At 42.8% G+C, this 17,191-nt stretch overlaps 1 protein-coding gene across 1 annotated transcript in view; it reads right to left on the bottom strand.

The window, feature by feature from the left end:
• The window catches only part of DNAH10 (dynein axonemal heavy chain 10), a 327,414-nt gene that overhangs the window by 307,131 nt on the left and 3,092 nt on the right, over window positions 1–17,191 (bottom strand). The window contains exons 2-5 of the mRNA XM_030218355.1: window positions 10,795–10,899; window positions 10,446–10,573; window positions 5,273–5,381; window positions 2,070–2,185 (exon numbers count right to left, since the gene is read on the bottom strand). Coding sequence (XP_030074215.1) covers window positions 2,070–2,185; window positions 5,273–5,381; window positions 10,446–10,573; window positions 10,795–10,899 — 458 coding nt within the window. The remainder of the gene's footprint in view (window positions 1–2,069; window positions 2,186–5,272; window positions 5,382–10,445; window positions 10,574–10,794; window positions 10,900–17,191) is intronic.

The following is a 17,191-nucleotide window of genomic DNA, read 5'->3' as shown; positions in this document are numbered from 1 at the left end:
GTATTCTCATCACAATCTGAAAAATATATGTGAAAACTAAATGACATCTTTAAAAACAGGGGGGGGGGGGGAATCCATCAGCAAGTATCAAATATAGAGCAACCAAGAAATTGTGTGAACTGGAAAAATAGTACTGGAATGTAAAACAATAGGGGCCCCTTTTACAAAGTGGCGGTAAGCCCAATGCGGGCTTACCGCTCACTAAAAAGAAAGTACCACCAGGCTACCACAGCAGCCTGGCAGTACTTCCCACCCCCAGCGCGCCGTCATATCAGGTGTGTACCCAGCAGTAATCGGATAGTGCCATGCACTGCCCGGTTACTGCTAGGTTAGCACGGGAGCTCTTACCGCCACCTCAATGGGTGGTGGAAAGGGCTCTCCCCTCCCCCCCGAAATGGCAGTGCAGCAAGTGCGGAGGAAACTGTGAGCCCTCCAAAACTCACCAGAAACCCACTGAACCCACATATAGGTTCCCCCTTCACCCATAACGGCTATGGTAGTGGTATACAGTTGGGGGTAGTGGGTTTTGGGTGGGTTTTTGGGAGCTAAGCAGACAAGATAAGGGAGCAATGGTGAAATGTGTACCTGGGTGCATTTTATGAAATCCACTGCAGTGCCCCCTAGGGTGCCCTATTGCTTTCCTGGGATGTCAGGGGGACCAGTCTACTAAAAATGCTGGCTCCTCCTATATCCCAATGGCTTGATTTTGTGTGTTTTGCACTTGGACGATTTTTGTTTGAAAATGGACCAAAAAAACAAAATGGCCAAATCCCAAAACCTTGTTCAAAACACTATTTTCGAAAACAAAAGATAGACCTTTTTTTTAATGACCTTCGTTCCTATCCAGATTTTGGACGTTTTTTGCAAAACATCCAAAGTCGGACTAAGACATTCCAGTACTATTTTTCCAGTTCACACAATTTCTTGGTTGCTCTACATTTGACGGTCTGCATAATTTGTCAGGGTTTTTTTTCTGCCTCTTATGGGTCTATGTTAATTGTTTTTGTTTTCATTCTATAGTGGTATATTTGTTGTTTTGATTGTTTTTATGCTGCTGCATTATTCTCACTATAAACAACTCAGTTTTAGAACAGCAAGATAAGGTACAGAAATGAAACATGGGCATTTACCCCCTACTTCCATAAACTCGCATGCCCAATTTCAACTTAGAATGCAAAGTTGTGTACGCACGTTATAGAGTGGTGTCAGTTGTACACGTAATTTAATATATTAATTACCTGCTAATTGGTTTTAACTAACAATCGTTGGCTATAATTTATGTTACTTGGCACTAATTAGCAATTACATGAGTAACTGCCATTAGTCAGTATTCTATAACTTGCACACTCACAATCTACTATGCACAACTGCAAGGGGGGGGGGGGCAAGGGCCTGGGGGTGCATGAATGGATCATGGAAGTGCCTAGTAGTAACATGTAATTTATATTAATTGCCTAGAGAGGCACGAGCATTTACACTAGCCATTCTCTTGGCATGCGCCCAATTTGCAAGCGCAATTTAATTGAATAATGAGCTAATTAGAGCCAATTATTGGCTTTTTTACAAGCAATTATTGGCACTAAATAGATTTAATTGGAATTTATGTGCGAGTAAAAAAAAAGGGCACGAGAATGGGAGGGTCATGGGCGGAATGGGGGCGTTCCTAGCATTTTACATGCAAGTTAGGCGCAATTCCCAGGCATAAGCACTATTCTATAAACCATGCCTAACTTTAAGCATGGCTTATAGAATAATGCTTTTATTTTTGGCACCATATATTGAATTCACCCCTTAGCGTGCAACACCAGGTGCCTAACTGTAGGCAACTTATAGAGAATTATCCCCTACATACCTTAAGAATAAAGCCATTTCTATGCAATAGTTATTACATGATACTTGCTGTGATGTATGTGGATATCTCAGCATGGGTAGAGGTAGGAAAAGGACAATTTGTAAAAAAGGCTATTACAGAGGCATCTTTTTGGTCTTCTGCCCCAAAGATAGCTGCTGCTATACTGTAAAAGACTGTGTTAATTAGTATTCATGGATTCTTTATGTCACATCTTTACCTGTGAAAATACATTCTTGAGCATCAATAAAGTATGGCCATTTAGCATGCCATATTCCAGAACCTTCGGCATATCATCACCAGCTTCAGTCATGTCATTGGGCTCGTTGATAGTTTCTACACAGAAATAGATCATTAAAACTACAACACTACTGACTCTGTGTGTAACACCAGTATTTACAATATAACAAAAATCTTACCAAAAATCTCTCTAGCTTTCAAGAGGCATGAAAAGTTGTGTTTGGGTATAGTTCTGTCGATTAAATTTTTATAACAGCTCTTATTTTACATTTCGTAACTGGGCGACAGGTGTTGGAGGTCTCATCTCAATCCCTAGTGGATAGATGACCACATCATGAAACCTACCGTCACAATTTAGCATTAGTTGGAGGTCACGTGATGAGCACTGAATAAACGGACACCCAGGAGATTAGCTCCAGGCTGGGCCCCCAATTGCTCCTTATTTTAAGTATTCTTATTGAACAAGTGGATATGGATCGTAAATTACACTTTGCCAAAGTACGAGCAGTATTAAAATCAAGACAATCATGTAAAATAGTATTTAGACATAAGCTTGTAACATTGAGCATAGCCAATGCAATCTGATAATCACCTATAGTCTAAGTCACATGTTCAATCTGCTTCATGTCACATGTTAATGAGTCCCAAAAGGTTTCCCAAATAGAGCAAAATTTGTCTCCGCGCGTGAAGTCCAGGTTATCTATATTCCATTGTTCCATCGTGAGTAGATTTATCATTAAAGACCTCCATTGTGGGTTCACAACATAAGTTTCGTACCTGGGGTAATGGAGGGTTAAGTGACTTGCCCAAGGTTACAAGGAACTGCAGTGGGAATTGAACCCAGTTTGCCAGGATCAAAGCCAGCTGTACTAACCACTAGGCTACTTTTCCACACCACTGTATCCTTGTGTGATATTGAGGTGGCTAAGACCCAAGAAACACAAGCTGGTAGATAAGTAAGCATGAGCATTTTTCACTGGCAATAATTTGGGAGCGGGAGGCTCGCCCAGAGACGGTTGTGACCCAGTCGGTGGGAGGAAGGTGCTAGTGTAGAGCACAAGCGGCAGGTGCAGAAACTGAGCTGCGCTGGGGGTAGACCCTCTAAGTGGCCGCAGGGTAACCCCAGGAGGGTGGCTAGACATTTTGTGACAACTAGGGAGAGTGATGCCTACTTGTGGGTTTGTGAGATAAGTTTCTAACTTTAATGACAGAAGCGGATCTGGTGTACAATGGGGGAAATTCTATATATGGCGCTTAGAAAATCTATGCGGAAAACATTTCTGCCTAAGGTATTCAGAATACGCTTAATTGATATCCTGGCGCCTAAAACTACGTGCCTCCGTTTACACCAACGAAAACATGGCATAAATCCTGGTGCATAGATTTAAGCATATTGGGCTATCCTATATAATAATTCTCACCTCCAACGTTCTGAATTGCCTGGGACAGTGGCTCATTCCGAGTTGGTCTGCTAGGCTCCGTAGATCAGGCTGACATCACCATAGCCATTATGATGTCAACTTCAGAACCCGGGGGGGAAAAAAAACATGCCTCACAGCTGATCCATGTCCAGAGGAGGGTCGCTGGACATGGGTGGCTGGAGGGGGGGCAGGGGGGAGAGGAGGGTCACTGGACATGGGTGACTGGAGGGGGGGCACGGGAGAGAGGAGGGTCGCTGGACATGGGTGGCTGGAGGGGGGCAGGGGAGAGAGGAGGGTCGCTGGACATGGGTGGCTGGAGGGAGGCAGGGGAGAGAGGAGGGTCCCTGGACATGGGTAGCAGGAGGGGGGCAGGGGAGAGAGGAGGTTCGCTGGACATGGGTGGCTGCAGGGGAGCCGAGGAAAACCTTGCTAGCGCCCATTTCATTTGTGTCAGAAACAGGCCTTTTTTACTAGTATTCTATAACAGCGTGTGTAAATTTTAGAATGCCCAAGAAATGCCCATTTCCATACCCATAACCATGCCCCTTTTGCCTGCATGCATTAGAATTTAGGCATAGTGAGTTACAGAATAGGCTTCACAAGTTAGGCGCGTAAATTCTAATTATTGCCAATTAGTGTTCATTATTGCTTAAGTGCTGTTAACAGTGCTGATTAGCTTGTTAAGCCAATTAAGTTAAGTGCATTCTTACAGAATACACTTAGATTTCGGCGCAGAACGATAGGCATACTATATAGAATCCAGGGGAATGTGCTGTTGGTGTTCTCCAACTGTAGTAAGAATAAAAATAAAAAATTAGCTCCAATGCAGGGAGACCCAAAACTGAACAGGGCTGCAGTACAGTGACAAGATAGTGCAAGAAAGCTTGCACTGGTGCAGTCCACGCTGTATCTGTTTTATGAATAAACTAGTAAAAAAGGCCCGTTTCTGACACAAATGAAATGGGCGCTAGCAAGGTTTTCCTCAGAATGTGTATGTTTGAGAGAGTGTATGTGAGAGTGACTGTGTGTGAGAGAGTGAATGTGCGAGTGTGTGTGTGTGAGAGAGAGAGTGAGTCTGGGTGCGAGTGTGTCTGTGAGAGAGAGAGTGTGAGTGTGAGAATGAGAGTGTGTGCAAGTGCATATGTGAGACACAGTGTGAGAGAGAGAGAGAGTGTGTTTCACACAGATACAGTGTGTGCGAGAGAGAGAGTGTGTGTGAGACACAGACTCCCTGTGAGACTGAGTGTATGAGACCAAGAGAGTGTGTGAGTGACTGTGTGACACATAGAGAGTGAATGTGATACGGTGTGAGACATAGAGTGTGTGAGAGTGAGAGAGAGAAAGACATTGACTGTGAGAGAGAGAGAGTGTGTGAGACAGAGAGTGTGTATGTGGATACCTCCCCTCCCCCCCTCTCTGGTGTCAGCCCCCCCCCCCCTCCCTCCCTCTCTCTGGTGTCTGAGCGTTACTGTGCAGGACACTGAGCTCTAGCTGTACTTCAAGGAACTGACCAATCCTATTTAATAGAATGCACCTCCAACATTGTGAAGCCGAGAAACCTCTTGTAGTTGGTCACTTCTGCTTGTGACGAACCCGGAAGTACGTGATGTCAATTCAGGAGATGGATACAGAGAGCAGGAATGCCTCAGCCATGCAGTCAGCTTCAGAATGTTGGAGGTGCGTTTTATTATATAGGATGGAGGATGCTGGTTTCCATTACAATCAGTCTGCACCTTCCCTGAACACAATCTACTGGATTTACCTTTGGTGTTTCTGAGAAAAAACAAAGCATTAGAATTCATAAACTCTCCAGGAATGCCACCGCAAGATATATACAGGACTGTCCGATAAATCTTCTGAATTACAGTTTTCTGAAAAATAAGCAGCATAAAGTACAGAAGTCTATAGGCTGTATTGGTCCTGAATATCACTGGCTTAATCTAATGATTAACCTTTGAGTGCTGATTTCACTTACTACTTAAAACCTCTGTGGTGTTAATTTCTGCTCTCCCACATCCCTTCCCTGAACCTTACTGTCATATCTAAAGAAGTATCAAAAACTCAGCTTCTATACAACATCTTTAGATAACCATTATGCTCAATACACATTAAGGACCATTTATTACAACATTTTCTAGAGTTCCTCTAGCACTGGCTGACATTGAGGGGTATTTTCAATATGACGTCTAAGTCCGACTTTGGACGTTTTGCTCAAAACGTCCAGAATCAAGGTGGCAAATATAGCAATTTTCAAAACAGCAAAATGTCTATCTTTTTTTCTTCAAAAATAGTCACTTGATAGATGTTTTGTGCTCTGTTCGTTTATCTTTTTGGTCCATTTTTTAAAACAAAAACAACTTCCAAGTGAAATACACACAAAATCAAGTCATTGGGATGTATGGGGGGGCCAGCATTCTTAGTAGAATGACCACACAGACACCCTAGGGGGCACTGTAGTGAACTTCACATAAAAGCTCCCAGGTACACATCCCCTTTAATGTATGGTGAGCCCTTCAAAACCCACCAGAAACTTACTGTACCCAACTATACACCACTACAATAGCCCTTATGTCTGCAGGTGTCACCTATATTTATTTATTTAATTTATTACATTTGTACCCCGCGCTTTCCCACTTATAGCAGGTTCAATGTGTCTTACATATTATATACAGGTACTTATTTGTACCTGGGGCAATGGAGGGTTAAGTGGCTTGTGGGTACAGTTAGTTTTTGATGGGCTGACACATTCCACCACAAGTGTAACAGTTAGAGTGGACTATGGGCCTGGGTCCCCTTCTCCACAGTGACCACTAGGCGACTCCAGAGACCTGCTTGTTGCTGTAATAGGACTAGTCATACATCTGAGGCTGTCACAGAGGCTGGTATGTACTGTTTCTTTCAGATCTTTTGGGGGGGAGGGAAATTACCACTGAGACAGTAAGGGGAGGGGGGGGGGTCATTCCTTTATTTTTCCAGTTGTCATCTGGTCATTTAGGGCACTTTTTTGTGGCTTAGTCATTATTAAAACAGGTCAAAACACCTTAGTTTTAGTCCTGGAAGTTTTTGTTTTGTTCCATTATGGCAGAAAACAGTCCAAGTGTTAGGAATGCCCATATCCTGACCTTAACATGCCCCCTTGTGATCTGAAAGCACTGTGGACAAACAGCAAAGAAAAACATTTAGAAAATGTGTTTCGAAAATAGCAATTTCAATATTTTGGCAAGCAAAATGTCCAAATGCTGCTTTATGCCACTTTTTAAACGTTTTTCTCTTCGAAAATGAGCCCCATTGTGTTCTAACTACAACTAAAAAAAACATTATACAAAGCTTGTTTTCTGCATAATTCCATCAAAACTTCACCAAATTCAATAAATTTTGGAATGTATCATCCTAAATAAATTTGCAATAAGCCTAAACGCACACCAGCCAGTTCACCTAAACAACATCATTTCAATTCCTGGTTCTTAACTGTTACAATATTTTCTTTGGTGTGAACTGATCAGGTCTATCCCTATTCTTATTGACTCTGCAGCTAGTTTGATGTAGGGTGTTCTGTCTCTTGTTTTGCTCGGCAATCAGTTGAGTCTGTTTCTCACATATTCTACGCTTACTTTCTTCTACCTGTTTTCTGGAAACTCTTGCACCAGTCCAGTGGCGTACCAAGGGGGGGGCGGTGGGGGCGGTCCGCCCCGGGTGCCAGTAGGTGGGGGGGTACTCCGCTCCCGCCGCCTCCCGTGGCCGTTCCCGCGGCGCCGCACATTAAAAAAAAAAACCGGCGAAGCAGCGTCGCAGGCAGCGCCTCGTGCCCTGCTTGCAAAAAAAAAAAAAAATCAAATCTCCTTCCTTCTCCTCCTCGTCTTGATGTCGACTCGGGCCTTCCAATCAATTTGATTGGAAGGCCCGAGTCGACGTCAAGACGAGGAGAAGGAAGGAGATTTGATTTTTTTTTTTACAAGCAGGGCACGAGGCGCTGCCTGCGACGCTGCTTAGCCGGTGGGGAAGGAGAGGGGCGAAAGGGACTCGGGTGGGGGTGTTCAGAGGGGAGAAGGGGACTGGGGTGGGGGCCTCAGACAGGGGAGGGGAGAAGGGGACTGGGGTGGGGGTCTCAGAGGGGAGAAGGGGACTGGGGTGGGGTGTTCAGAGGGGAGAAGGGGACTGGGGTGGGGATCTCAGACAGGGGAGGGGGAGAGGAGAAGGGGACTGGGGTAGGGACTGGGGTGGGGATCTCAGACAGGGGAGAAGGGGACTGGGGTGGGGGTGTTCAGAGGGGAAAAGGGGAGTGGAGAAGGGGACTGGGCTGGGGATCTCAGACAGGGGAGGGGAGAAGGGGACTGGGGTGGGGATCTCAGAGGGGAGAAGGGGACTGGGGTGGGGATCTCAGACAGGGGAGAAGGGGACTGGGGTGGGGGTGTGCAGAGGGGGAAAAGGGGGGGGGGAGAAGGGGACGGGGGTGGGGATCTCAGACAGGGGAGGGGAGAAGGGGACTGGGGGTGGGGATCTCAGAGGGGAGAAGGGACTGGGGTGGGGGTGTTCAGAGGAGAGAAGGGGACTGTGGTGGGGGTCTCAGACAGGGGAGGGGAGAAGGGGACTGTGGTGGGGGTCTCAGACAGGAGAAGGGGAGGGGAGAAAGGGACGGGTGGGGGTGTTCAGAGGGGAGAAGGGGGCTGGAACTGGGGGGCTGAAAAAAGGGGCAGAGAGAGAGAGGGGACAGATCCTAGATGGAAGGGGGAGCGAGAGGGAGGGCAGACCCTGGATGGCTGGGAGAGGGAGGGCAAATGGTGGATTGAAGGGGCAGAGAGAAAGGGCAGGCAGTGGATGGAAGGGACGGCAGAGAGGGCTGATACTGGATGGCAGAGAGAGAGAGAGAGAGAGTGAAGACAGATGCTGGATGGAAGGAAGACGGTGAAAAGAAGATGAGGAAAGCAGAAACCAGAGACAACAAACTGTAAATAAAATATATTTGTTTATTTTTTTTGCTTTAGGATAAAGTATTGTAGATATGTTAAATGTTTATAATAGAACATGTAAATAAGGTAATCTTTTTATTGGACTAATTTTAATACATTTTGACTAACTTTCGGAGAACAAAACCCCTTTCCTCAGGTCAGGATAGGATACTGTAACAGCACTATACTGTACTGACCCGAGGACGGAGGTTTTGGCCTCTGAAAGCTAAATCTATTAGTCCAATAAAATGGTATTATTTTACTTTCTATATTTGATTTATTTCTATTTGTTAATTTGTAAAGTGGTGATTGGTACTTGTTAGTTTTTTTCAAATTTACATCTGCTGTCTTTATATTTTGCACAGTACTAGGGGACAGTTTCTGTTTCTGTGGTGTTGCATTGTATGCAGAGTCTGGCTTTGGGGGTTCAGTTTAATTTTTGTCTAAATAGAAAGTTTATGATTACTTATTCTATAGTGGATTAGGGTGTATCTGTGTTTGTGAAAAAGACATGGCTTTCAGTTGGCATTAACTGTGCAGGATCTACGATCTGTACTATTCTGTCTGGTTTCATTTTACAATAGGTGAATTGATGTTCTAGTGCTCACTGTAGTGTTTAAGATGCTTTCCTTTTCCTTGTGTGACTCGTAGAAATGACTGCTTATGGTATGGTAGAATTGCTGTATAGGTCCTGAGTGTTTTGTATTCTCGGCATGCCTAGTACTGGATTTGGGGGGGGGGGGTGTTAAAAAATGACCGGCCCCGGGTGTCAACTACCCTAGGTACGCCACTGCACCAGTCTATGAGACTTATAACTTTGTGCTAACTATAACCTTTCTCCAGAAACAAATTTATAATAAAGATCAGATCCTTCTGACTGAAAACCATGGTAACTTTTGGGTCCTTTTACAAAGCTGCAGTAGAAAGTGTATGCAGGTCTTTCCCGCATGCTAAAGCCATTTTTACCGCTGCTGGAAAATGGCTGATTTTCCATTTTCTGAATTAATGGCCACCTATTTTGTAGGCAGTAAGGGCTCACACGCTAATCAAGTTAGCGCACAGCAATGTACATGCGCTGGTTAGCACAGAAATACCCACTCTTCACCCCACCAGACACACCCCCTCACAGAAAATTTTTAAAACATTTTTTAGTGCGTGGTTTGCGTGCACACTTTTGGAACTTACTGCGGGATGCCTCAACATGTCCCACCGTAATTCCTTTTAAGCTGCAGTAAGCACACACTGATGCTTAATGCAGCATAGTAAAAGTTGCCCTTTATGTTTAAAAGCAAAATGGCGTCTGCGCATATCATGACGATAATCACTAGGTGGTGGTGACGTCATTTAGGTGAAGGGGCCAGCATGATTGCAGGCTTATTGCAAATTTATTCACGGCTTAGTGCATTGGCGTCTTACCTTGTTGGGCAGACTGGATGGACCGTGCAGGTCTTTTTCTGCCGTCATCTACTATGTTACTATGTTACTATGTAGGATGATACGTCCCAAATTTTACTGAAATTGGTTTAAGTTTCGACAGAGCTTTGTATATATATTTTTTTTCAAACGCAGTGTAGATGCATTTCTTGTAGATCAAGCTGCCAACAAAAAATATCCATGAAAACGAAAGTTTTCAAAGCCATTTGCCCAGGTAAATAATAACTTAGGGGTCCTTCTACTAAGATGCAGTGCTTTGAATACCAACTTCTAGGTGTTTAGGGCCTGATTCACTAAACATTCACCTCCTCCTCCTTTACACAGAATGGGAGACAAACCTTAGCACACCAAGGGGGTCTTTTACTAAGGCGCGCTCACGTTTTTAGCACGCGCTAAAATTGGGGGCACGCCAAACATTAGACACGCCCATAGGAATGCACTGGCGTCTCTAACATTTAGCGCGCACCCAATTTTAGCACGCGCTAAAAACATGAGCGCTTCTTACTAAAAGACCCCCAAGCCTTTAATCCAAAGCAGAAAATGGGAAGCACTCACTGTTACTGGTGCATGTTTTATTTCTGCCTCCAGGGGATCTTCTAGCAACTCTTCTGCTTTTGAAGGTTGATTTTCTGGTAAAGCTAGAGTAGATTCAGCCTCTTTCCCTTTGGTTTTTTTGTCTCCTTCTAAAGATGGCAAATAAGAATATAACAATTAATAATTCTACAAGCTAATTCCATTCTGATTAAAGAAAATCTAAGAATTCTGATTCACAAAATTCATCACTCAAGATTCAAACTGATACATGTACACCACTGAGTCAACATGAAATCAGTGATAAACCAATGCCCTTTTATTTTTGGCTGTGAAGCCCAAATGTTTTTGTTACTATTTATCACATACTCACTTGCTTCTATTGTAGTCACTGATGATATGTTGTTGTCTATTTCCTTAGTTGACTCTTTTCCTGAGATCGACATTGTATCATCATCTTGAAGTTCTAAAAGTTCTTCTGGTTCCATAAAGCAAAAGAAAGTAGAGTGTATGAAACACTACAAACTTCTCATTTGTTAGAATGATAGGTCAGAGTACAGCTGACAGAAACAAAGCATCACCTTAATTGTTGGGAGTGCTTTTGTAGGGCATGAAATATAGAAATTACTAGTTTAATGCCCATGCTATATTGGATTTCACCTTGTAGAAGTGACTTGGTCTGAAAATGAGAGATGTGTCCAATTCAAACAAGAGTTTCTTAAGGTAAATATTGTGATAAACTAGGGCTCCAGCTCCCTACGATTTAATCCATTTATCATAAAAAAGTTGTAAAGTATTTCCTCACACACACACATACACTAAGAAATGGGCTTAGTACATTCACACAATTTAACTTGGGACTTTCCCATATGCTAAGCCTATTTCTAGTGTGTTCCTACAATAGGGCTTTTTTCAGGTCCCACACTAATTTTTCCATTAGTGCACAAAATCTGCAAAAATATTAATGTATGAGCACTTACTGTCTCCTATATAGCGTTATCCAGTTAAAACGGGTTAATGTGAACAAGATAACTGGATTACACTTGCACGCTCATTCACTGCCCATGACACACCCCCTCCCGAAAAAAATTAATAAATAAATAGTGTGACTTCACTATTTATGCTTACAGGCAAATTACTCAAAATGATTAACACATTTTGTGATAAGCCTTTTCTCCTGCATTAAGCATACGTTAGCACTTAATGCGGTTAAGTAAAAGGGCCCCTTAGTTAGTTAATTAGATCTATATTTAATACATACACACATAAAATAGTACCTTGAAGAACATAACATACTGGGTGATGAACAAATTTATTTATTTATTCTTATATTTGTTAATCCTGTATAAAACAGCTCTATAATAACAAGAAGTAGACAATTACAAAACAGCAAAGGACAATAAATGAACTATTAGTCAATGAATAACTAAAACCTAAGAAAAGAAAGATATTTTAAGTGATATTGTAAAAACAGAAAAATCATTTGCAGTTCTGACAGAAATGAGAAACAAAAATTCCATGTCCCAGGTAACTGCATTGTTTTCAGAAAAGGGACAGATAGTCTAGAACACAAATTCCAGGAGAATATATCAAGTGACAATAACTTGTGCAGATAATATGGTTTGTCCTCTAGACGAGACTTAAAAATCAAAGCATGCAGTTGAACTTTAACCCTTCAGCCTAGAGAGAGCCAATGAAGGGCTGCCAACATAGAGGAAATAGATTCAGAATGATTACAGCTCATCAAAAGGCAAGGTGTAGCATTCTATACCAACTATAAAGCTGTTTAAGTGGTTACAGGGAAGCAAAATGTACTGAGTTGCAATCATAAAACCACAGAATGGAGAACAGTATTTTTAAATCATTGGGATACAGAACAAACTTAAGTCGACAAATTACAATCGAACAATGAATTTAATGTGTCTTTTAAAGGATAGGTGTCAGTAAAAAAAAATCCCAAGATTATGGACAAAAGAATTAATGTATCGTCTACTTTAGAAAATTCAAGGTCAAATAGAGGAGAAGATGACAGCCTCATAATTGACATTTAGCATAATATGATTTTCTACTAATTTTGTTGAAGCACTTAGAGGTGCTTTTACTAAGATGAGGTAAAAACTGACCTTAGTGCACCCTTATACAATTTTTACCGTAGCTGTAAAAATGGCTTTTTTTAATAATGACCATGCACTAATGTTACCATTAGTTTGCAGCCATTTTGTTAAATTACTGCATGTGCACTTACTGCCACCCATTTTGTAGGTGCTAAAGGGCTCACATGGTATCCGTGCATTAACCAGTTTGAATGTAATAACGTAGATGCAGTCCAAAACTATCAAAAATAGAGAGAACAAAATTCACCTTCGGGCTACAGAATGAGCACAAAAATATAGGTAGTGGCTGTGCACTTACCCCCTAATTCTATAAACTAAACTCACACACTCAAATTTCCAACCAGTGTGCAAATTTGCATGTGCAAGTTATAGAATAAGGTCAGTTGTGTGTTGGAGTTAACACCCAACTATTGGCTATAACTGGCCTTAACTGGCACTAATTGGCACCAATTAGCAGCCAGTTACACAAGTACCTGCCCTTAGTCACTACTCAGTTGTGCACTCAAATTCCAGAGCACGCAACTTTGAGGGGTTGGATCTGAGAGAGGGTGGGTCTGGGCACGTCAGGCAATTACTTACGTGTGTTATAGGTTAATATAATTTATGCACATAACTGCCTATAGTTAGACGTATATATTTACACCAACCATTGAGCTGGCATAAGTGCTCAAGCCTAAAGTTAGGCAGATAAATGCAGACTTACACTAGCATTCTATACTGTCAGTTGAAGGGAGGCGAGGACTCTGCCGCCACTGTGGTCTGCCATCTCCCCCTTCCTTCCCCAGCCCCCTTCCACCAATTTACCTTTTCTTTCTTGTTTTTCCAAAGGCAGCGGCAGCAATTCCTACAGGCTAACCTTCCACCAGTCCTGGCCCTTTCTCTCTACTGCAGCCTGCCTCTCTGATGTAACTTCCTGTTTCCTCGGAGGCGGAGTGGGACGCAATAAAGAGAAGGGGCTGGGGCCGGCAGCAGGGCAGCATCTGTGGGAATCGCTGCTATCGCCTTTTGCAAAAACAAAAAAAGGTAAATTGATGGAAAGGGGTTGGGGAAGTAAGGGTGGGAGGCAATGCCGCCTCAGAAGAGTGTTGCCTGAGGCCCCTGCCTCAAGTGGCCTAATGGTAGGGCCGCCCCTGGTTGTACACACAACTACAGTTATAGAATTTGTGCTTAGCATGCATCATCACAGTGCCTAAATTTTGGTGACCTTTTCAGAATTTATCCCTAAATCTCCTGCAAGTTTAAAGCTGGTGCCGACAGACAACATTATTTATCACATTTGTATCCCACATTTTCACACTGATTGCAGGCTCAAAGTGGCTTACAATAATATTGTAGTAAAGTTACAATGCAAGAAGTACAATTTTTTTTTTGCAAATTGAGAGCAGGATAGGAATAACAGTTGAACAGCAATAGGTATTGAAGTAAGATAAAATTAACAATTAATCAGTAGTAAATGAGAGGATAATAAGGTGTAATTAGAGTCCACTGGATCATATAATAGTAAGGGATAATTCTGATTATGTTGAACCTGAGGAATAAGCCTTCTTAAATGATACTGATTTCAGTGATTTCCTAAAGTTTAGGTAGTTCTGGGTAGATTTTGTTGATTTGGGTAAGGCGTTCCACAGTTGAGTGCCAATGTAAGTGAAGTTTGAGGTGTAAATTGATTTATATTTTAGGCCATTACAGTCTGGGTAGTGTAAGTTCAAGTATGATCGTGAGGATCTGGTTCTGTTTCTGGTGGTAAGTCTACCAATTCTAGCAAGTATTCTGGTACCTCACCGTAGATTATTCTGTGAATTAATGTACATATTTTGAAGGCTATTCATTCTTTTATAGGGAGCCATTGCAGAATTTCTCTGAGTGGTTTTGCAGATTCAAATTTATATTTTCCAAATATGTCTTGCTGCAGTATTTTGGGCTGTTTGTAATTTCTTGAGTAGTTGTTCTTTGCAACCTGCACATATAGCGTTGCAGTAATCCATCTGGCTCAAGACTATGGATTGTATCAAATTACGGAAGACTTCACGAGGAAAAAATGGTTTTATTCGTTTGAGTCTCCACATTGAATAAAACATTTTCTTTGTGGTGTTGTTTACTTTAGTCTCCAGTGTTAAATGTCGATCAATTGTGATCCCTATCCGAGATTGGCAATGAAAGGTTGGTGGTATTTAAAGTGGTAGGATTATATTTGTTATATTGAGACGATAAAATGAGACAGTGGGTCTTTTTGGCGTTTAATTTCAGATGGAAGGAATTTGCCCATTTTTCCATTGTGGCCAGTCCAAGAGTAATTTGACTGGTAATTTCATCCAAGTTCTTACTGAAAGGTATATATATTGTTACATTGTCTGCATAGATAAACGGATTTAAGCCTAATCTGGGTAGGGCATTGGCTAATGGGGTCATCATGATGTTAATGATTACCCACTTGTTGACTGATTCATCTTGCTAGTGTGGTTGGTTAATGAGTGGGTAGGGAGTGGTAGGGGGCTCTCTAAGTGGAGGATTCCCAGGCTAAACTACCGAGTCTCCAATTGGTTTGTTCAGTGTTTATAGGTGTGAATTTAAACTTAGCACCCTCTTCAAATGACTGAAAAACAGTAAGCACACTTTTAGTTTTTCTACCATTTTACTGCCCATTTTTAATTATTACTGAAAATTTTGCATATGGTTTATACATCAGTAGAGCGAAGATACTTACCTGTAGCAGGTATTCTCCGAGGACAGCAGGCTTCATATTCTCACAAGTGGGTGAAACCGATTCACCTGGTCCAGCTTTTGCCATAGTAAAAAAGAGAGCTTTGTGGAGCATGAGCCACGCTCCTCCACACATGCATGAGTGCCTTCCGCCCGTTGCGCAAACGTGGTCTCCTCAGTTTAATACTAAAGCAAAAAATAAGTAAAAAGAACCAAGGAGACAACTCCAAGGGGAGGTGAGAGAGATCGTGAGAATATAAAGCCGGCTGTCCTCGGAGGATATCTGCTACAGGTAAGTACCTTCACTTTCTCCGAGGACAAGCAGGCTTCTATCTTCTCACAAGTGGGGAATCCCTAGCATCCAGACTCACTGAAAACAACAAACATTGGTCAATTGAGCCTCGCAACAGCAAGGACATTACACAGATTAACCTGAAACTATATACAATCTGAATGAGTGTGTAGCCTGGAACAGAATAAAATGGGCCTAGGAGGGTGGAGTTGGATTCTAGACCCCAAACAGATTTCTGCAAAACTCACTGTCCAAACCGACTGTCGCATCAGGTATCCTGCTCAAGGCAGTAGTGAGATGTGAATGTGTGGACTGAAGATCATGTCGCAGCCTTGCAAATTTCTTCAATGGAGGCTGACCTCAAGTGGGCTACCGACGCAGCCATGGCTCTGACCTTATGAGCCGTGACATAATCCTCTAAGGCCAATACAGCCTGGGCATAACTGAAGGAAATACAATCTGTCAGCCAAATTGAAATTGTGTGTTTCCTGATAGCGACTCCAATTCTGTTGGGATCAAAAGAAACAAAAAGCTGGAGAGACTGTCTGTGGAGCTTTGTCCACTCCATGTAGTAGGCCAATGCAAGGTGTGCAAGCTGCTTTTGCCAGGATGGGCATGAAGTCAGGGAAGAATATTGGCAAGACAATTGATTGGTTCAGATGGAAATCTGACACCACCTTTGACAGGATTTTAGGGTGCATGAGGAGGACTACTCTGTTGTGATGAAACAGTATAAGATGCATCAACTACTAAGGCCTGAAGCTCACTGACCCTACGAGCTGAAGTAACAGCCACCAAGAAAATGGTCTTCCAGGTCAAGTACTTCAGATGGCAGGAATTCAGTGGATCAAAAGGAGCTTTCATCAGTTGGGTGAGAACGATGTTGAGATCCCATCACACTGGCGGAGGTTTGACAGGGGGCTTTGACAAAAGCAAATCTTTCATGAAGTGAACAACTAAAGGCTGTCCAGAGATGGGCTTATCTTTCACACGTTCATGATAAGCACTAATTGCACTTAGGTGAACCCTTATGGAGTTGGTCCTGAGACCAGACTCTGACAAGTGTAGAAGGTATTCAAGTAGGGTCTGTGTAGGGCAACTAAGGGGATCTAGGGCCTTGGTCTCACACCAGATGGCAAACCTCCTCCATTTAAAAGAGTAACATCTCTTAGTGGAATCTTTCTTGGAAGCTAACAAGACTCGGGAGACACCCTCCGAAAGACCTAAGGAAGCAAATTCTAGGCTCTCAATATCCAAGCTGTGAGAGCCAGAGACTGGAGGTTGGGATGTAGAAGTGACCCCTCATTCTGTGTGATGAGGGTTGGAAAACACTCCAATCTTCATGGTTCTTTGGAGGACAATTCCATAAGAAAAGGGAACCATATCTGCCATGGCCAGTATGGTGCTATCAGAATCATGGTCCCGTGGTCTTGCTTGAGTTTCAACAAAGCTAGTCCCACTAGAGGTATTGGAGGATACGCATGCAGAAGACCTGTCCCCCAACTCAGAAGGAAGGCATCTGATACTAGTCTGTCATGGACCTGAAGCCTGGAACAGAAATGACGGACCTTGTGGTTGATCTGAGTGACAAAAAGTTCCACCGAGAAGATTCACCCTGCTCAGAAGATCTTGCGGGCTATGTCCATATTGAGAGACCACTCGTG

This window comes from Microcaecilia unicolor, chromosome 11 (genome assembly GCF_901765095.1).
Source record: "Microcaecilia unicolor chromosome 11, aMicUni1.1, whole genome shotgun sequence".
NCBI lineage: Eukaryota > Metazoa > Chordata > Amphibia > Gymnophiona > Siphonopidae > Microcaecilia > Microcaecilia unicolor.
This window is presented reverse-complemented; position numbering and strand designations above follow the sequence as displayed.